The 22889-nt window shown below is 40.2% G+C and overlaps 1 protein-coding gene across 3 annotated transcripts in view; it reads right to left on the reverse strand.

The window, feature by feature from the left end:
- adarb2 (adenosine deaminase RNA specific B2 (inactive)) overlaps window positions 1-3635 on the reverse strand; it is a 211742-nt gene extending 208107 nt beyond the window's left edge. Inside the window, exons 1-2 of one of the 3 annotated variants that reach the window (XM_014332433.2) lie at window positions 3545-3635; window positions 2583-2615 (exon numbers count right to left, since the gene is read on the reverse strand). Coding sequence is in view for 2 of the 3 variants with exons in the window: in XM_014332430.2 (XP_014187916.1) it covers window positions 193-295 (103 nt within the window). In the remaining variant the exon portion in view is untranslated. Of the gene's footprint in view, window positions 1-192; window positions 1570-2582; window positions 2616-3544 lie in introns of those variants that run through there. The other 2 variants (XM_014332430.2, XM_014332432.2) reach the window with 2 other exon arrangements.
- Between the last annotated feature and the right edge of the window lie 19254 nt (window positions 3636-22889).

The following is a 22889-nucleotide window of genomic DNA, read 5'->3' on the forward strand; positions in this document are numbered from 1 at the left end:
TTATCCAAAGCCGCCGTTATCGGAGCAGGAGCAGCAGCGAGGTGCAGGCTCCACCGGGCTGCCGCCTGTGCGCTCCGATGCTCCGCCAAGGTGCGCACGACCTCTGGAGAGAAAAGCCAAAAAAAGAAGAAAAAAGAAAAAAGGAAACAAGTGGTCTAAAGTTTCTTTTCCGTTCTTTCTGTTTGCTTTTACCTTTTCTCTTGGATCGCCTCCTCCTCCTCCTTCTCAGCTTGCATTTCACCTGGCCGCCCTGAGCCCCCGACGCGCGGCTGTTGTTTCCAAGTACGGATGCCATCAGCGCAGACCTTTGGAGCGAGGCGCAGGGATAACTTGAACTCGGCGGCTCGATTCTCCTTTGTACTTGTCTGGCGTCAGCCTCCGTTGCTCTCTGATAGCGCTGCGTCCTCGGCTTTGACGAACACTCGGACTATATTTTCGGCTCTTCTTCTTTTTTATCCCTTCAAACCAGGGAGAGGAGCTTCGCGTCTTGCTGTTCCTGTATCACCTCAGAAACTCCAGCTCGCCTCCAGCTCATAGAGAGACTGTGTTCGCAGCGCAGCGTGGCAGCTCTCAGCAGCACTGATCCCGGCTGCTTCGCTCCTCTCAGCCAGTTTTTGCCGCGCCTCTGCAGAAATTTTGGCATCAGCCACTTTGAATTCAATCATGCAGGACGCCTATCTATTTGCTGCCGAGCTTTCTAATTAGGGTCCAATCCTGGCTGTCTGGGAGGTGTGACATCACCAGCGACACCCACCAGCTCACACCCCTTCTTCACCCAGTGCTGTTTTAAAAACGTTTCGTCTCATTCCACTTTTTTACTTCACTTTTTTTTACATGGCAGGGGAACTGTGTTCTTCTCAGGGAGGGGAAGGGGTCAAAGGTCAGGCAAGGATAGGACGTTTACCATCACCAAAGTACCAAATGTGGTCTTCTGCTTCATATACTGCCTGCTGCAAACCCAGTCACCACTAACTTGAGGCTCAAAGGAGAGACAGGGATGCAGAATGAGATGAGTGCTTCTCCTTTCTCTCCTTGTACAGTTGTGTTTGTCTTGCAGGATTTAGGATTTGCAATCTTCTTGTGGGATTAATGTTCTGAAATAAATTCCCTCTCTGTGGTCTGAAGTCATAGATGTCCATGGAGGAAGAATATTCTCAGACGCATTGCTCAGCTGTCTTTTCAAAGGCATCTTTAACGGACTTTTTTTTTTTCACGTAGGTCTTACGAAACGTATTTTATTCTGAAAATCCTGTTTTGACTTTTGCAGGTGACCTTCATCACACATGGCAAAAACTCTTAACGGTGTGTTGTATTCGTAAAGTTTGAAGATTGTGACATTTTGGCATTATTGTGTGAAAGCGCGGTGTGAAGGCTTTCACAAAGCATTTGTGGTTTACCTAGCTGCAGGTAATTGTTTTATTCCCCCGGCCTCTGCAGCAGAAGGTCAGGTGTGCGTTGGGAGGAGGCGCTATGGTACTGCCGGACACATTCAGGAGCTCGGAATAAATGCAGGTTTGTTAAGCCCTAATCAAGAATGCATTAAGCTTGTACAGCTGTTTCTTTTTTCTTTTCTTTTTTTTTTTTTTTACAGTTGGTGAATAAATAAAAGAGAGTGATATTTAATACCTAACAAAACATGGCCTGCTGTTGCCTTGATTTTTCCCCCCAAAAGACCCCCTTTACCTTCACAGGGCCCCAGCCGCTTTAGTTTTTATGATAAGAAAAAGAAAAAGCAGTGCTTTTGCTGAAGAACCAGCATGACACGTTTGCTGATGTCAGATTGAAAAGTCACTTTGAGGCTTTGTTGTTGGGTGGAAACATTTCCTCCCAGCCTCAGGGGCAGGGAGAAAGAGAGAGAGAGAAAGAACGAGAGCGAGGGTGCCGGGGCCGTCCGCCAGGCTGCAGTCTGCCCTCAGGACACCCACAAATATCCATGTAAATTGCAGTTTAAGAGAAATCAATATAAGTGACAAGTTGCCAATGCCACTATCTGGGGCAGTAATGAAGGTGTGCTGGCGGGGGGGCTGGAAAATACACAGATAACAGCAAACTGGCTGAGTGGGGTGGAGGTACAGGTTAGAGGAAAGTGTGTGTGCACAGACACACATGCACAGCAAGGTCAGTAAGTGATGGATGCAAAGAACCACTAACTAACCTGGTTATCTTTATGTTCAACAGTACCTATGGCTGTACTAACTCAGTGCTCTACAAACACTATATAGCAACATGTTTCTTTAACTGTAGTCTACTTGATTGGTGAGAATTGAGCCCGATAGATTGTAAAAAAGATAAAATCCGTTAGATATCAGTAACAATTACTTTTTTAAAGGTTGTATCTATGACATAAATGTTAAAATACAAGCAGCAGGAGACAATATTATTAAATTTATCTGATTATTTATCTCCATTAATTGACTGTTCTGCATCTATAAAACTGTTTACACTGTTCTATTGAAACACGCGCACGCACGCACGCACACACACACACACACACAAGGAGCACTGCATGTTCCCAGATATTCAGGAGAAATTTTAAAGGTACAGGAAATCCTTCTTTTAAGGGTATTTAATTTCCTACTCACCTTAAGCCTCGCCTCTTGAACTGAAGTCAGTCTCTAACACACAAAAACAGGCAAAAACATATTTATTTATTCTTAATATTGCAAGAATTACTTATTGTCAGTGACCTCTCCATCTCTGAATAGCTGACAGCAATCCAGCTAAAGAACCACAACAGTTGGTTATAAGCTAATATTATCTCACCTAATGTTGGGCTTGAGTGTCCTAAAAATTACACTTTCTCTCTGATAGGTTAATTAAATAGGTTAATTACATACTCATATGAGTTTATTCACCAAGTATCTGAGTTCAGCAATGTTAGATCCACTTTACAGTTTCACAAACAATGGCTAACAGAGGCTAACACTGGCAAAAACAGCAGCTAAAAGAGGCTAACATGAACATAAACAGCATCTAAAAGAGGCTAACGTGAACAAAAATAGCAGCTAACAGAGGCTAACATGAACAAAAACATCAGCTAAAATAGGCTAACATGAACAAAAACATCAGCTAAAATAGGCTAACATTAACATAAACAGTAGCTAAAAGAGGCTAAAATGAACAAAAACAGCAGCTAAAAGAGGCTAAAATGAACATAAACAGCAGCTAAAAGAGGCTAGCATGAACAAAAACAGCAGCTAACAGAGGCTAACATGAACAAAAACAGCAGCTAACAGAGGCTAACATGAACAAAAACAGCAGCTAACAGAGGCTAACATGAACATAAACAGCAGCTAAAAGAGGCTAACATGAACAAAAACAGCAGCTAACAGAGGCTAACTCTGATAACACTGCAACTAACAGTTGCTAACAGCAGCTTAAAAAGCCTAACAGTTCCTAATTTTGGCAAGGTTATCCTTTAAAAATCACCTCAGATTTGCTATCGAACAGAAGTGTTCTTCACTGAGTTTTCAACTGGTATCAGAGTCCTTTCACAAAGATTTACAGCCTCGTTCAGAGCAAATAGGCGTGGAAACATACTTACAGCTGATGTTAACAGTGAACTGACAGCTTACACTCACTAAAGATGAATGGCGCCCAGAGTTGTTTGTTCTGCAGTAGGCACTATAACTAGGATTATGCACTTGAATTGGGAGGGGTACACAGCTCAGTTGACTGCAATCTACAATCTGCTGACATCTAGTCGTGAGCAGTGTTGGTCAAGTTACTTGAAAAAAGTAATTAATTACCTAGTTACTTTTTAAAAACACGATTTACAACCTGAATAGGTGATAAAGCGATAGATCTTTCAGCCCAATTCTACTTTTTCTACATAATCCATCATACAAAATGTAATCAAATGGAAAAGTCTCTTTTTAAAACTTGTTTTATTAGTTTTAATCTTTTAACTTTATGCATCAAGCAAAAATTTAATTATATGCAACATTCTCTGACTTGAAGAAATTAGTTTAACATTTAAACCTATTTTCTGCACATTCCAGCACATAAAATAAAATATTTTTTGTGTTTACACTCACTCTTTCAAATAGATGCAAGTAAAACACAGCAGAAAATAAATAAAGTCAAAGACTAGCGGTCCTGTTGCTCTATTTTCACCTGTAAAGCAGGAGTGGTAGGCGGAGGTTTACCCTGGTGCAGGTGTGCCGCAGCGGTCAGTGGAAGAATCCGCGAGTTTCTCTGTGAGTTTCCCATTACGTCGTAGCGCACTCGGTGCTTGCTTGGAAGTTTAGGGTTTTTTTCGCTGTAAAAAGAAGTTTTCTTCCCACGCACAACGGACGCTAATGTTTTTGTCACTTTTTATGGAATCAAACTCAAAGTAAGGTCAGTACTTCCACGCTTTAAACGCTGCACGCTCATACTCTCTCCCGCACTCGATATATGATCCATTGTTGATCTGCACACAGCTGTTGTCACGAACGTCGCACTCGCTTACGTCACTGTCATGAGACATTCTCGCAAAAAAATCACGGTTTTAGTAACGCAGTAACGCAGCGTTCCTACGGGAAAGTAACGGTAATCTAATTACCGTTTTTGCAATAGTAATCCCTTACTTTACTCGTTACTTGAAAAAAGTAATCGGATTACAGTAACGCGTTACAAGTAACGCGTTACTGCCCATCTCTGGTCGTGAGATTTTACAGACTGTACCTTTTTGCTTGAAAGTGAACTTAAAAGTAAAGCTAAATTTATAGTATTATAAAACACGGTTCTTTTTAAAGAAGCTACTAGGAAGAAATATTTGTTTCTGTCAACTAAGCCATTAATTAATTTTAAACTTAAGTGGAAATAAGCGGAGAACATGTTTAATTAATTACCTCAGATTTACTCATATCAATCTCAAGAGCTGGCCTAATAAGGTTTATAAAAACATGTAATAACTATAATTCACTCAAAGGGCACTCACAATGGTTTTGAGATTAAACTTCCTCTCTTAGACAATTTTTTAAAAGATGGGGGAAGTAGAGGAAGCTTAGATATCTTGATATTTTTTTTGGTAGACGAATTATCCAAAATACATTTCCCATAATGCATCTTAGATCACCCTCCATGCCTGGAGAACATCCAGTTTTTCTAAATGTTAATTTAGTTCAATTCAGTTTTATAATTGCTATATATCCAAAATACAGGAAACTTAAGACTGACTACTGCAAAGGAAAAAAAAAACCCATTCATGACATGTAAGTCAAGGTTAAATCAGGGCACAAAAAATATCTGCTTACGTAAAAAAATCACACCAAACATATAATGGAATGTTCCAGTATTTCTGTGTTTACTTATGAGACGTATTTTGCCAAACACTTGGCATTAGTTTGATGTCATATCTATGGATTAAAGAGTTAGATTTAAATTGTGATTACAGCAAACACGTGGCAACGGCTCCTCTTTTTTCCATCATCAAATCAGGCACCTGCAATCTAAGATAAGGAGGCCAATCAGTACATTGCTCAGACACATTCATTTTCTGCACTTTTGATTTGTGTGTGTATATATATATATATATATATATATATATATATATGAATATTTGCTGGAATATGACTGTCTTACAATTAAGAGACAGTTGAGTTCTTCTCATCCACCACCTGTGATTGCCTTCGCTCTCTTTTTTTGTAGCTGTATTCATTATTAGAATAATTAATATAGCAAACTCGCTCGGTGTTCAGGTAAGGTTGTCTCCATGGTAATACATGTGTTGTGCTCTAATCAAAATGCTGTAATTACCAGTTGTTTTTCTTAACTCTCAGTTGAGAAACAGTTTGTGTCAACACTGAGGAGTGTTTTAGCCTTGAGACATCTCTGCAGGAGAAATGAAAGCTGCTACGGCTCTCAGGAAGTCTTCAGCCCACGGTACAACAGCCCTGTCTGAAAAATATGTGCCGTTTTTTTCAGTGCATGCTTTTATATGTTACCAGTTTTTCGAGCATTGTTTGGAGCGTTCACTTTGCATTGTTGCCTTCAAGTTGTGACATTTTTCGTCTCAATCTCACACCCTTCGATGGCTTTTCAAAAAGAGGAAACAAACAGGACCCAGAATATTGTGGTTTTAACTGTGTCGCATTAAACAATGATGCTGCTTGATGGAAATAGCAGGAATTTAGTGAGACCAAGTTAACCAGCTTATCAACCCTCCCAGTTGACATAGTGGAACTGGAAGCCTAGGGAGGCCTATCATCAGTCTCAGGGTGAGTATTGACTTTAAGCTTTACTGATGTTTTTTACAGGCATGGGATGGTAGTAGTGAAGGTGGGGAGGATTAGGTGGCTGTGGCCTTATCAGGTGCTCAGGCTCCTCACAAGGCGAGCGACTGGGAGACTCACACACACCTTCATCTCCCTTCCACAGCCGGTTTGCTCCTCAGACTCTAATCCAGCAGCACTTATAAGTCAGGCTGCACTCGCGTACTGTGTGTCGCATCCGCACTGTGCAAATAATGAGCATGTGAGAGCGTGTAAACAGGCTGTAATGTGTAAGATATGCATTTCTGCTTTTATGTTGCAAACGCAAAGTAGGTTTGCTGTGATAGAGAATCGCAGTACCTCTTATCTTTTCTAACTTTTAGATCTACAGATAAATTTGTCAATTTAAGGAGAAACTTTATGACATCTGTATTTTACAGCATTAAGAAAACACAACTGCTTAGCTTCCATATTTATCCTGCAATGTGTTCTGTTGCAGGGAGCTTTACACACTCTTTAGTTTCATTACCCTGCATGTAGTTTTGCAGGCCTGTGGCACTTATTCACTTTGCTCATCTATGAAAACAGACATGTATGTAAATTTACCTTGTTATTCTTTTCATCTTCATTATATCACTTTATATAGTCAGCTGCCAGAAATAGCTGTTCATATACACATATGTATGTGTATATATATTACACATATATTTTTTTCTACATCTTTGCAAGCTACATATTTATTGTATAAGACAAAGGAAGCATTACGGTCACTATTAGCGTCACTGTTTGTTGAACAGTTATTAGAGATGCATGACACATATTCTAGTCACCCCAACAGTAACGGTACTGAATTTTTTAATAAGAGATGCTATGCAAACCATGAAACATAAACATTTTATTGCTTTTGCCATTTTGATTACAACAAGAAAAAGAAAAACAAAGCAAATCCTGTATCCAGATTCATACCTTGTGAGCAGTGTTGGTCAAGTTACTTGAAAAAAGTAATCAGTAACTAATTACTGATTACTTCCCCTAAAAAGTAATCCCATTACTTTACTGATTACTTATTTTCAAAAGTAATTAATTACTTAGTTACTTAGTTACTTTTTAAAAACACGATTTACAACCTGAATAGGTGATAAAGCGATAGATCTGTCAGCCCAATTCTACTTTTTCTGCATAATCCATCATACAAAATGTAATCAAATGGAAAAGTCTGTTTTTTTAAAACTTGTTTTATTAGTTTTAATCTTTTAACTTTATGCATCAAGCAAAAATTTAATTATATGCACCATTCTCTGACTTTAAGAAATTAGTTTAACATTTAAACCTATTTTCTGCACATTCTAGCACATAAAATAAAATATGTTTTGTGTTTACACTCAGTCTTTCAAATAGATGCAAGTAAAACACAGCAGAAAATAAATAAAATCAAAGACTAGCGGTCCTGTTGCTCTATTTTCACCTGTAAAGCAGGAGTGGGTTAGGCGGAGGTTTACCCTGGTGCAGGTGTGCCGCAGCGGTCAGTGGAGGAATCCACGAGTTTCTCTGTGAGTTTCCCATTACGTCGTTGCTCACGAGCTTGTTTAGGGTTTTTTTCGGTGTAAAAAGAAGTTTTCTTCCCACGCACAACGGACGCTAATGTTTTTGTCACTTTTTATGGAATCAAACTCAAAGTAAGGTCAGTACTTCCACGATTTAAACGCTGCACGCTCATACTCTCTCCCGCACTCGATATATGATCCATTGTTGATCTGCACACAGCTGTTGTCACCAACGTCGCACTCGCTTACGTCACTGTCATGAGACATTCTTGCAAAAAAAATCACGGTTTTAGTAACACAGTAACGCAGCGTTCCTACGGGAAAGTAACGGTAATCTAATTACCGTTTTTGCAATAGTAATCCCTTACTTTACTTGTTACTTGAAAAAAAGTAATCAGATTACAGTAACTGTACAGTACAGTTACTGCCCATCTCTGCTTGTGAGACAGCTCCACCTGCAAACTGCAAAAGCTGCCTGAACTGCCATGTGATCACTGTGTACAGTGCAATTGCTGTGCCAAGCCTGTGTGTGCAATTGTTGTCTGTTATTTTCCTTGGAAACATGCATGGTGATTAAGCAGCGTTATCAGTGAAATCAATAACAAATACAAGTTCACACATTCTTGACAAATTATAAATCTTTGGTCGTTGTAAAACATAACATGAGCTAAAAGCACGTACGTTAAACGAACATCAAATGCGAAGATAACTGACAGATTCGCAGGAATGCACGGGTGAATTTCAGGTACTACACATAATATAATTTGTAAGGATCTGAATGCTGGAAAAATAATTCTCAAATCTCATAGATGTTGACAATCATGGCGGCAGTTTTAGGTTTTTTTTGTGTCTAGTAGGGAATAGACACACATACATATATGCTACGACCATTACAGTAAGATTATTAAAGCCTCGAAACATGTTTTAAAATTCAAAGTTTCTTAAAAGATGCTCACAAATATGTGAGACCAGCCCTCCAAAACCGGAAGGTGATACCAACCCCAACAAGGTGATTCAGCACATTTAACCATGTGTTAAGTTACCCGAATTGTCCTTTCATCTACATAATAGCATTAACATCCAAGAATTGCCACAAAGAAGATATTAAAAAGCACATATAATGGTGGGAAGGACATTTCAGGAGTAACAATGCCAATGATATTAAATTTCTAAGCTTCCAAAAAGACCAAAAACACAAGAAAACACTACAATGTTATTATTTTTACTGCATGTGTCCTAAATAACAGATTCAAGGTAAGAATTACAATTTAGATTGGAAGGACAATTGTACTAACTTATATACAGGGTGGGCCATTTCTATGGATGCACCATAATAACATGGGAATGGTTGGTGATATTAAAGTCCTGTTTGTGGCACATTAGTATATGTGAGGGAGCAAACTCCTCAACATGGGTGGTGACCATGATGGCCATTTAAAAGTCGGCCATCTTGGATACAACTTTTGTTTTTTCAATAGGAAGAGGGCCATGTGACACATCAAACTTATTGGTAATGTCACAAGAAAAACAATGGTGTGCTTGGTTTCAATGTAGCTTTATTCTTTCGTGAGTTATTTACAAGTTTCTCTTTGTTCACAGCCATTGACATGTCGAAGAGGTTAACACGTGAGGAGCGGATCGAAATCATGTTGATATCTGGTGAACGCAGTAACCGGGTCATTGGAGCAGATTTCAATGCAAGACCCCCTACGAGACCACCCATCTCCCATGCTACAGTTAGCAAACTGCTTGCTAAGTTTCATGAAACTGGTTCAGTGTTGGGTTTGCCAAAATGTGGACGCAAGAAAACTGTCACTAATGAAGAAACATCAGTGGCTGTCCTAGCTTCATTCAGCAAGACACTTACAAACTCCAGCTGCTGCAGCATCTCAACGAGGATGACCCAGATCGGCGCACAGAATTTGCAGAATGGACAAAACAAAAATTGGAAGATTTTGTTCAGTGATGAGGCAAACTTTTATGTGAATGGTGAAGTTAACAAACAAAACCACCGCTATTGGTCTGACACTAACCCACATTGGATGGATCCCTCCAAGACTGTTGGAACAACAAAAGTGATGGTTTGGTGTGGTATATGGGGTACAACGATAGTGGGTCCATTCTTCATCAATGGAAACCTCAAGGCCACTGGATATTTGAAATTGCTACATGATGATGTGTTTCCCTCTTTATGCACTGAAGCTGGCACTTTCCCTGAGTTTTTCCAGCAAGATGGTGCACCGCCACATTATGGGTGCCAGGTCCGAGCATTCCTAGATGGGCAGTTTCCTGGAAAGTGGATTGGTCGTCGTGGGCCAGTTGAATGGCCCCGAGGGTCTCCCGATCTGACCCCCTTAGACTTTTATCTTTGGGGTCATCTGAAGGCAATTGTCTATGGTGTGAAGATACGAGATGTGCAGCACCTGAAACTACGGATACTGGATGCCTGTGCTGGCATTTCTCCTGCGGTGTTGCTATCAGAGTGTGAAGAGTGGGAGAAGAGGGCTGCATTGACAAGCCAACACAATGGGCTGCACATTGAACACATTTTATAAGTGGTCAGAAACTTAAATAACTCATGAAAGATTAAAGTTACGTTGAAACCGAGCACACCATTGTTTTTTCTTGTGACATTACCAATAAGTTTGATGTGTCACATGGCCCTCTTCCTATTGAAAAAACAAAAGTTGTATCCAAGATGGCCGACTTCTAACTGGCCACCATGGTCACCGCCCATGTTGAGGAGTTTGCCCCCTCACATATACTAATGTGCCACAAACAGGACTTTAATATCACCATTCCCACATTATTACGGTGTATCCATAGAAATGGCCCACCCTGTACTAGTATTACATTATATCAGGTATCAATAGTGTTCCCTTTTTCATTTGAATGCGACAGAACACTCATCTGAAACTAAATACGAAACAATTCTTTGGCATAGGAAAGCTTGCCTATGCTGAAAAATGGCTCTGACTGATATTAACATGCACTAAGTAACACCCCGATTCATATTGAAGAATCTGCATTGAAGACCAGTCGCATCTGATGTTTTTATCTCCACAAAAGATCTGCCTAAGCACACATAAGCTTCTGCATGCAGATCCCACCAAGAAACAGATGCATGAAACAGGTGGGCATTTTGATAAGCTACATACTTCAGAAAACAAGTCTCAAGTGATGACAACAGGAGGAGAGGAACTGACATTTGTCACAAGCTGCTTTTTTTAAACAACTGACTAAGAAATCCAGCTCCAGCTGTGAATATGATCTGACATTATGTAGAAACGAGATAAACAAATGCTTAACAGCATGTGTCAAGCAGGCCTTTGGATGTCCCACTTTACACTTTCAGTTTCCAGAGACGTTAATGGAAAAGTCAGCAGAATGAACGAGGAGCACGAGGACAGGTAGCAGTCACAGGAAACTGACTCCACAGCTTTTACAAGTCTTCCCACCGGCTTCAAGCACACCAGCAAATGCAGGTAACACATTGCACAAGAATGCATGCGACCAGGTAAATACTGTCAAACATGCCTATCGCTCGTGGCAAACTGTTAGGCCACACCTCGTTTCAAGGTTATTTTAAACAACTATATTAAACATCTGAAAGTGACATTGAACATTTCGTTTAACAGCACACGGCTACAGCCAGGGGGGCTAAATTCTCGCTGATGAACTGCCGGCACTGCACCTTTTCTTCAGCAACAATCTCTTTTGAATTACTTTCTTCCCCCCCAAACCTCACCCCACCCTTCTTAAGTGACACCCATTAATCACATTAGGTCTTTGGAAGAATTGTCTGCAGAGCGTCAAGTCTTGGCTGACCCCAGCATTTGGAGAGTGAAGATAAAGACATTGCACTGACAGCTCTGAAATGGCCCCTTTTTCGCGGGTCAGCGTTCGGGGGAATATGAATATTATTATACATAAAAAGAGGGAGAAAACAATTGAGTTTTTACTTCAGAGGAAGTAAATGACATTGGGAATTCTCAGACTTTCTGCTGCTATAGATAGATTGCCGGGGTAGGATTCAAATTAGCAAAGTTTTCAGAAAGCTCCGCGTATTGATTTAATATGTGCTCCCCAAATATATGAGCGCAAAGAGCTCATCATTAAAGGAGTCCTCTCTAATGTTACGGCTGTATTACTTAGTCTCTATTTTTGCTATCTGGAAACCAAACATATCCTGACATATAGGCTAATAAAATACTCTGGGAGTCAGTGGCGATTGTCTTTAATATTGGATTCCTTAATTTCTGAAAGCATTGAATATTATGGCGCTCTTTGTGAGTCTACATTCCAATCAAAACGTCTCTCTGAATAAGAACTAAAATCATTGCCCTTAATGTCACGAAACATTATCAGCTCTGTGGTTTGGTACAATGGAGCCATTGTGTTCAGCGGTGAGGGGAGCTTATCAGTGAAAGACAGCAAAGGAGAAAGGGACGGAGGAAATGAACGGAATAAAAGTAAATTTGATCTCTGATTTGCAATGGAGAGTTACTTACAGTGCGGGATTAGGACACCTTGTTCAACCAAAATTAAAATAATTTTCTTGCAAAGATATCTGTACATGTGTCGCTGGTTGCTCTGACTTTTCTAAGCGTGGTGTCGTGCATTTTTTATTGTCATGCAAAGTTTAAATTCATCACATCGATTTACTTAGATTAGATCCACAAAGGACTCCGTTTATTTGTTCGCCACTGTGAAACATCCATTATTAATCTAGATGTGAGAGACTGAGCCTGCACAACTTATTCACACTTTAATTATTCATTGTTTGATGTTGCTTTTAATAAGAATATTGAATAAAATAATTAAAAAAATATATCTTCTCAGGGTAGCTACCTATCATTATTGGCTGTAAGGTAAGAAAGTTCATTTTCTACCTCTGCTTAGTGTTTCAACTGACAGTTTAACTTTGTACTCATAAGAAGCTGCTTTTCTCATCTCTTGGTTTGTAGGACTTTAGTGCTGCTGCACTGCATTTACAATATGGATGTGGTTTCTGGGTCTGAAAAGTGAAGGCAAATGAGGAAGTGCCTCATGGGAATGAATGTGCATTCTTTCTAACAGCCAGCAAACAGTCAAAAAGCTCCAAGCACATAGAAATAATCAAGAAAATGACCATCCTCTACACTTGATATATAACCACAGCAAAGGCTTTCCTTATGAGTTCAGTTTAGTCTTCTTCAATACAGTGTGATGTTATTTTTTTAATCATGCTTTTATAAATTTGCAGTGTCCACACTTTTTTAGCCAGAGCCAACCGGCAACAATAATCTTTGGTTAAAATAAATAAATAGAAAAAACAATACTGAGAGTGAAACGCTAAACCTGAGGCTTAAAAACTGGAGTTTGGAAACCACTCGTTAGATTTTAATAATAACATCATAATTAATACAAGTAATAAAATAAAACCCTGATTTTGCCTGCTCCTTTATTCACAAGGGAGGGGTCACCACAACAGATTGCATGAAGACTTTCTCCTGGTCGTGATTCAGGAATTTTGTTCTGCATGAGGCAAATGTGTTAACCACAACACTATGGAACAACAGCAATAATAATAATAGCACAGTACACGCCCACAAAGTGACAAATCCCCCAAATTTGCTACTTATAATAATAATAATAATAATAATAACTCACTATGTGTTAATAGACCTCTCTGCACTGAATCATACTTGTTATTCATCTCTGTCTCTCTTCCACAGCATGTCTTTATCCTGTCTTCCTTCTCTCACCCCAACCGGTTGCAGCAGATGGCCCCGCCCCTCCCTGAGCCTGGTTCTGCTGGAGGTTTCTTCCTGTTTAAAGGGAGTTTTTCCTTCCCACTGTCACCAGAGCGCTTGCTCATAGGAGGTCATATGATTGTTGGGTTTTTCTCTGTAAACATTATTGTAGGGTCTACCTTACAAAATAAAGCGCCTTGAGGCGACTGTTGTTGTGATTTGTCACTATATAAATAAAACTAAATTGAATAAATGGAATGAACCATTCATATGTTTCTCAATTTTCTTACTTTTTCCGTTAGTCATTCATCCAGTTTGACTAGTTTCCTTTTTCCTGCCTCTAACTCTTTAATTTCAGACAACATCACTTAAACCTGACTACATTTCTTGTAAGCAGTATCTCTGAGTAGTGTCTCCATAAACCTGTTCCCACTTAGCTAAAGTGTATTTCCAGTGTTTAGTTGACTGTAGGCCTTTTATTAATTTTGCCTGTATTTTCCAATTTTTGCCTCAGTTAATTGCAAATGAGCTATATTTGCAATTAACACTTTGCAAATGTGTTAGCCCTTGGAAGTGTTTCCATAGATATGCTGCAGGATTTTATTGTCTGATTTCAGTCTCATTAAAATGAGTACATTGTATAGTGTTGTTTTGTTTAAAAACAATATTATTGTTCTTATTGAGACAAGAAAAACAAGTTTAAGCTCAAGCTACATATTTTCATGTTTGTTCCTGTTGTCACTGGTGTTTTCAGGCAGATGGAGAGTGATATCTGCACAGACAGATGGAGAAAGCTGCTGTAGAGTTCCTGAAGGTAAAGATGCTTGTTGTGCCAGGTCTGATCAGGCTGAATTCTGCAGCCAGAAGGGAAATGATGTACAGCTACATTTGTTTTTGTTGTTTCTTTTTCTTTCTTTCTTTTTTTGCTCATTGGCGTCAGGCAGGTAAATTTCTGGAAACTCCCCTGACCTCCCTGACGGCAGATTTCAAGTACAGACCACAATCTGTGAAATAAAAAAACAGCCCTCTAAAGCTCTGTTGTGGACATGCGTAGCACAGTTTTCCTGGCACTGTGTTTGTTTAACACCTCATGCAGACATTATGAGGTGTTCTGGCTTTGACCTGACAACCAAGAGGGGGACAGGGATGTATGTTTGGGGAAAAAAAAATCAAATGTCAGCAGAGCTTAGTTCTGATCAAACATCCTGTTCAAACTGATAGCAGCCTGGATGCTGCAGCCGCTCGGGAACTGGCTGTAACTGAAAATGAGCAAAAGAAAATCAAACAAACACCGATGCTCTCATGCATGTCTGATTTTAAAAATGATTCACTAAACCTGCTTTTAACTAACTCACAATTGCACACTTGCACATGCTCAGTTGGATATCTGCCGCAGAGTTGCACAAAGCATTGACATCACCGCAAGGGAAAATTAGTAAACAGAGGCTTATCGTTTTCCAAGAGATCCTAAAGGCCTTGAAGCTCAGCTGTATTCCATTTTGAAGACAGAGATTAATTGCCTCTTTTCCACCCCGACAGTAATCCTTGAAACTGCCTCTGCTCGGTGCAACAGCGTCTCGGCCTAACTTGGTGCTTCTCACACAGACCAAGGATGCCACCAGAAAAAGTCAAACAAACCCTCCCTTAAAATTGCAAACAGATTTTCACTACATCACTAATATCCGCCTCATTAGCACTTTAAAGCTAGCATTCAGAATTACTTAAAGTCTTGCATGCGTTTGTAGTATCGCAGAGTCGCAGTTGTGAGAGTGGTAGGAGGTTTGGTAAGTGACGATCACGCTTTGCTCACATTATTCGGCAAGGAATTGAGTTTGTTAATCTCACAATGCAAGCAGAATTAGACGCTCGGGTACAGCAAGTCTAAGCACTTGAGGATGGCCAACTCTAATACCTCCTGGAATAAAAACCGAGATCAGGCAGGGCACATTTGTTGTTTTCCTGTGATATTTGCAGGTCTTAAAAAAATCCCACCAGCAAAGCGCAGTTTTAATTAATTCCCCCCTCCCGTTTTTGTTCGCGAGACCGTGCTTGTGCACAATGGCAGCATATGGTGCGCTCTGTTTCGCAAATCCTTGAAAATCCAGATCATTGTGGGATTTATGAATGTAACAGATGAGGTTTTGATGATTATGAGGTTGCTGATGGTCATCAGCAGCGGAGAGGTTGTGACTTCGACTCAACAGCGCAGCATATGCTGGGTGTGGTTGGTGAGAGGTCATCCAGATCTTCTGCCAGCGCCGGCCATTTCATTACTCCAACAGATGGCTGCAGGGATTTTACCATTAAAATATCCTCCTGCTGAATCTTTTTCATATTGTCAAAGTTATCAGGCTCGCAGCGCTTCGTCACCGCTGACATTAAACACATTGTCACTTTCGAGTCTCTGCTTTCATGAAAATAAGACTTTAAGTAGTCAAATGAAATCAGTGAGTTTTTGACTAAATGAGCATCGATCTTGTGGCGTGCACATGAAATATTATGTGTTTTAAGATTAATGAGGATTAGGGTTATGGGACGCTTTTCACTGCATTTGCAAGAGATGAATCAAAGGCTGATTGGAAGTCACAAAAAGCTCTCAGAAACCAAATCCTCCCTCGGCAATTAACTTTGTATGCGCTGAGGACGTGGCAGATTTTGATCTTGACTTTGCGGGAAACAGCTGAGTGATTTTTTTTTTCCATTTTCAACCACAACGGCATCATGTTATCGCTGCATTGGCACTGATTACAAGGCCCCATTGACCAGGGGTGCATGCGTTTCTGTCCTCCAACGATGCCGGTGCATGAATAGGATGTAATCAATCTTTGATCCAATCAGAGGTCGGTGTCTGGGTGACTGACAGAGAGGTCTCTGTGGGACTCTGATGAGGCCAGAGTTAAAGGGCTCTCAGGGGACGGGAGGCCATGACAAAGAGATCCTCTGAGCAGCAGTGACTCACTGAAATGAATATAGTGAGTGCTGCTGAGCATCTATCTGCTCTGTCTGTCCAGCTCCCAAAAACCTTTTAGAATATTTTTAAATTAATTAATTCAATTTTGCAACACATTTGTTTCAAATAAAAAAAATACTTTTAGTGAATGCAAATGCACAATAACACATAAAAAAGTCTTTCTAGTAAGAAAATACTACTAACCTCACAATTCCCGCTACAAAGATCATTTAAAGTGCTGCATTTGCTATCTTTTGTGCAAGCTTGCAGCTTTCTGCATTCTATATACAGTAAGAGAACATGGTGATTAAAAACAGCAAGCAGCCAATGAAGCCTCAACAGCACGGTTTCTGCATCTGCTGGATGCTACAAATAGCACCTTTAAATAACACACCCTCCATGCAGGATCCAAAGTGTGTCTACCTAAACTTTTAAGAACAGCACTTTATAAGGCGCTGTTGTAATGGACTAACTATTTACTTTGTTTTTAAATGATGAGAACTTTCTGAGCGGATGCTCCTGGAAACATAGCACTCCCTCACAAGAAAATAGCATCCACTCCCTGCAGACAGCTCTGTAACCGGTCCTGCTCTATCACGGCACCAAGTCACTGCAAAGCACCAAGCTGGAGTCGACTGAAAGAAAACAATTTAAATGCAGGATTCTGGGTAATGGTGCAAACATTTAAACCATACAGGGCTTGTCCTTTGAAACAATTTTGACTATAAATATTGAGTTAAAAGTAGAAAATGCTGAGGACTCCATTTTAACTGTGTACTGTTGTGTTACTTTGTGTGTTTACAGTGAATTCATTTTGGATCTAATGTTTTTTTCCCGCTCTGAACATAATGTTGTGCCCTCAATCAAAGTTCATATTCCTGGTTGAGCCACATGGATGCGGTGGTTGAAAGTCAGCTCCTCCATGTGAACAGTAGATGGTGGTAGTAAACACTTTTATATGTAGCTCAGATGGGGACAGCAGACACCTCTTTCACATTGTACAGCAGAATCGACTTTTTATTTAGTTCGTGTTTTATTCATTTATTTATTTACTGAAAGCATTCTTTGGTAATCTAATGAGGTTTAAATAAATGTTTCCACTTCTAACTCACCTTTATTCACATCTGCATTAACGTTTTCCACTGATCAAAGACAAGTGTCATTACTTTCCCTCAACAATCAGGCGTGAAGTCTACACCGTGTTCGACAAAATGCAGGAAGTGAGAGACAGAGCTGCTAAATCCCCCAAGTTAAGCTCCTCACCTCCTCCTTCTCTGAAGCGCTACTCTTTCATCAGCCTGGTTTTATCGCTGCGTCAGAGACGGGCAGTGTTTGAAGTTTCAAGCTTTTCCTCTTCGCTAAAACCGCACATCGAGGTGAGCGCCAGCAAAGACTAGATCCCTGTCAAAACGGACCAACGGGCTCAGGAAAAGCAGGGTGGGAATTCAGCTGGGCTGTCGTTTGACATGCCAGACATGCGTGAACATTGCTGGGGTTTGTTTTTTGTCTGTGAAGGTGGGGAAAGAGAGGAAAATTAAATGCATGTGATGAAGCACAGTGATGAAGAGAGTCCATGTAGTTTGACAATGGAAGGGGAGGAAAGCACCGCCGATGGAAAGTGAAGCTGGCAGATCAATAACTGTGGGAACCAAAGCCCTGTCAGAGACAACAGAGTACAAGTAGCAGACTAACAGTGTGATGTAAACTTCAAACAAAATGCCATTTTTTAAATGCAGCTGTCCAATTAATGCTGTCCTGCCCAGAGATACTGTTTTGGCAGTTGTTTGAATTCAGGACCACCAATATCAATTAATCATTTAATGAGAAAATCTAACCTTAAAGCTGCTGAAATCTGTATTCTGCAAATAAAAATGACTTTAATTGTAACTTTTATCCAGTCTTCCTCCAGTCACCCCCAACTGGTTGCAGCAGATGGCCGCTATTGTGATTTGGTGCTATTTAAACAAAACTGAATTGAATTAAACTGAGATTAAGTTGAAACTGAATGTAAAACATGAGACTCAGAAAATAATCAGCTGACTCATAACGATTCATTATTATCGTCTTTTAACTCTGCTTTTAACTGCTTTATTATTGTGGTTTACGTTTATTATTGTGACGTTTACTCCCAAAATCAGACGTCTTTATTTGCGCTTCACAATAAAATACAGATGCATCCGGAGACCTAGCCAACTAGGGCTACGTCTACACTAATCCGGATAAATTTGAAAACAGCGTTTTCATCTAAAAACGCTCGGCGTCCACACTATTGTTTTCAATCGTTTCCGAGCAGTTGTTCATCCACAGTGAAACGACTGAAACCGCTTACGTTCCTGTACTGTGCATGCGTGAAACGTAGGACGATTCGACCTGCGTCATTTGTGTCTGCCGTTTATTTGCTTTCCGGCTTCCATGGCCTAGCCTACTTCAGCTAAATGGCCTGTATTTGTATAGCGCTTTTCTACATCTAGAAAGGTCTGGCTTGCAACCACAAGTCAGCAGAATCTTTTGCGTTCGGTGTCCCGCCCATTGTACCACCCCCTTCAACTGTCCTGCCCCCGGTCTTCCCCACCTCAGCACTATAAATAAGTTTAAACCTTGCTCTCTAATCTACTATATCTACAATGAAAATATATAAAATCATGGGTACACAATCAGCATGTCACACAAGCACCCCTTCCCACAAAGTTTAAATTGAATAAGGGCTTGCTGCAATGATGTTTTTCTGTGCTTTTCAGTGTGGTGGTTAACATGTTACACTCTTACATGCAAAAGAACCCCAGTTTGAAACCAGGAGGACATATAAACCCAACCTCAGTGGGTCACTAGTGCTGGTCCCAAGCTCACATGACAAGGATAGTTGCATCAGGAAGGGTTTTGTTTGCAGGGATGTAGGGAGGTCTGGACCTGCCCCTTCATTTGAAGAGTGCTCCATCTACATGTGTTTTCCACAGCCTCCCACTCTTGCTTTGATTTCCTCTCAGTGCATGTTGGCTGATGCCACAAATTCCTAGTTGACTGGAAGAAAACCAGCTGGCTTTCTGCAAATGTTCACTGACGCATCTCAGCCATTGGTAATCATTTTCCCGTTACCTTACTTTGTACTTCTGTCTTCTCTTCTCCTCTCTTTGTTGGTGGGCTAAGCTTGTACAGTCATCACTTTTTTAAGACTTGTGCCACCATATCTTCGCAACGCTGACAGCAGCGGCGCTCTTTCTCATTGTTTATGAGTCATGACCAATTAGATGAAACTGTAGATGCACCAGGCAGAATGTATGAATTTAATTGACATGTGAATAACTTAACGCATTGTATGTTACTGAAGAAACCAGAAATCCATTTAACAGACAGTTGCATACAGACATGCAGATGTTGTGGTGGAAGAAGGATTGCTTAAAACTCTTAAAACTGTTCTGCTTTTTCTGTACTTGTTTCATGAAAAGCTAAAGTTGGCTTAACTTTAAATTCTCACGAGGGATATCATCAAAATAGTCCCAGTAAACAAGGCTAATGCCGAGGCAGGATGTTCTCTTTAATCTGTAATATATGGATACAAAAGAAGGGCCCAAACGCATCTCGATGCGTGTCTTTGAATTGACGGCGCAGAGGGATGGTGCTCTGGCTGGGGAATTCTTTTTTTTTTGCCTCTTTAGTTGGAATTGATTTCTTCAAAGGCGACTGTTGTTTTTTAATTAAACACTGAACTGGCTAATTGTGAAATTGATTCAGGTTGTGTTTTTCACTGTGTAGAGCAATATACGGGTACGTATGTCTATATTTATCAGGGAAAGTAAAGCAGCTTGCACTCCCTGCCTGTCTTGCTCTTCCTAATTCCCGTGGCACACACAGATCCAGGAACACACACAGGCAGTTTAGGCCGTTTAATGCTGTAATCCCGCAACTCTTCAAAATGTTTTGGAAGTTTCTCAGTAAGCTATACATATAACTGACAGTATGAGAGTCTTTTACTCACAGCAAACCCTGTAAGCTCATCCTCAAAGTATCCTGAAAGTCTGTATCAACAACAGGATTATACATCGGACCGATCCGAACTTCAGAAGTGATTTGCACTTAGTTTACGTGTTGCTCCTTGGGTGCGTGGACAATTGAGCTATAATTGTGTGTTATGCAGAAGCATCACGATAAACCCTTTTCTTTTCCCTTGCCAATAAGATTTATGTTGTGGGTGAGATTAAATTTGCCTTACAAAATCACATAAACCTCCATATCTGCCTTTCCCAAAGGCTAACGTTACCTTCAGAGGTTCTATATTTCAGCAGGGCATTTTGCCACTGGATTAATCATCAGTCTTTAAATTGTTCATTGCTTATCCAATCTTGAAAAACTGTCCTTAGTTCAATGTAATTCCATAATTTTGCCAAGAAAAATGGCCCAGTATGACACTGCCTACGGCATCCTGGCAATGGTCCACTGGCTCCCCTTGATCTCTGCACAGCACTTCTTCTCCTTTTCAGAAAGACTGCTTAATTCCCCAAAATATGCAAACAGTGCTGTCCAATAAACAAAGTTTGGTATTGATCCGGCCCCAAGTAAATACATGGCCAGTATTGGGTTTTTATGAGACCTGGAATGTAAATATGTCTAAAGCACTTTGGATCAGCCTTTGTCATTTAAATTCACTCTGTGCTACAAATAAAATAGTTGTGACAGTCAACACAAAAAAAGTTCAAACATTTTTCACCACGAAAAAAATTCAGTGGGCTACATACTGAACTTAGAGAATAGAAACGAATACCGATAAGAGCGCTGGTATTGATACTATCGATATATGGGTCGATTCACTCACCCCTATGTGCAAATGCTTCAGCTGTCCAGTGTCTCCAGCTGAGGTGGGCTTAAAGCAGAAATAATATCAGTGGCTGTTTCGAGTTCAAAAGGCCCATTTCAAAGAACTAAGCAATAACTGAAGGAACTAGAGCCCAGCAGATATCAATTTTCTGAGAGTAAATAAACTCTACCACTGATATGAGGGCCAGTATTTTCTATATATACTGTATACATACAGTATGTTGGAGAAAGTGATGTTATCTCCATAGCAGTGTATCTTACAAGCTAGTTAATAACTTAATGTGAACACACTGAGTGTCTGGACAGTGTGATGTTATTCTCTTACATGTGTTGCAGATAGTGCTGAGGGTATTGTAAACCATGGAGTCGACCTGAAGGATAAACTATTATTACACTGTTATTATCAAGCAACTTAAAAACAAACAAAAAACAAACATAAAATTATTTTTAATAGGAATAATTTAAATTTTCCCTGCTCAACTCTGTGCAAAAGTCACAGCACAACACTGTATATAGATGGTGCGACACTAACCTAGTGTGACATTTGTATGTTAAATGTCATAAGTTTGCTGTCAGTTGACAAAAAACATGCACAAACCAGTGCGCAATGTCTTAAATCCGCGGTCCCCAATGGACAGATTTATGTCCGACAACATTTTCACGGCCTTTAAGGTGTCGCGATAAATACAACAAAATAAAATGATACGACCAAGACGAAAACGGTGGTATTTTGTAAATATAAGAATAAACGCTAATTGTGTAACTTTATTAGCAGCGTCCTCCTGAAATGCACCAACAACATTAGAGGTGTCCAAATTCATGAGCTGCATCCTCCTGAGGCCGCATTTGTAGGCCGATTACGTCACAGCGACGCGACGAAGGCTGTCCGGATTCATAGACTCCAAATGCAGCTGACAAATGCGCCCTCCTTTTCCACCTGATTTGAAGGATGGGTCGGGTGTGTCCTTTGTGGCCCACCATATCCCAGAATTCATAGCGCGGCCCAGCCAAACTCCAGTTTCCAACAATGGCGGCCGCTACTAAGTTTCAATATTACTCTTATTACTCTTTTTGGGTCACAAAATAAAGTTTTAAGATATTTTCATGCGAGAATGTAGCTGTGTAAACTTCAAATATCTGCTTGGTTTATCAAGACATCACATATTTGCAAAAGAGATCTCTGTTACCCACCAGCTAACAGCTAACTCACACAGTCTTTCGCTACTCAGGTTACACCTGATGTATAAGTCACTTAGATAAATTAAAAATGTTATTGTTGGGCTTTTTCAGTGTTTTATTTGTGTGTGAGTAAATCGGTTTGTCTGAGATTAAAGTTATTAGATTAGATAAAATAAAACTCTATTAATCCCTCGGGTGGGTTCCTCCATGGTTTTCACACAGCTGAATAAACGTCAAACGGAAAACTGATTAAACAGAAGTGTGAGATGATCAAAAATTCACCGCAGTGTCCTGTTATATTGTAGATCGCAAGGAGGCCCAGCTGAGTTTATTAAACTGCACCGAGACAGCCCGTGACGTACTTCTGAAGGCTGGACCATCCAACATCCGCTCTGGTCGCTATGATAACACGTAAATATTTATTTCAAAATAAAACACACAACAACAACACCCAGGGAAACCGAGTTAACGATAA

Source organism: Haplochromis burtoni, unplaced genomic scaffold (assembly GCF_018398535.1).
Source record: "Haplochromis burtoni strain Fernald_Lab_line unplaced genomic scaffold, NCSU_Asbu1 Contig_30, whole genome shotgun sequence".
Classification (NCBI taxonomy): Eukaryota; Metazoa; Chordata; class Actinopteri; order Cichliformes; family Cichlidae; genus Haplochromis; species Haplochromis burtoni.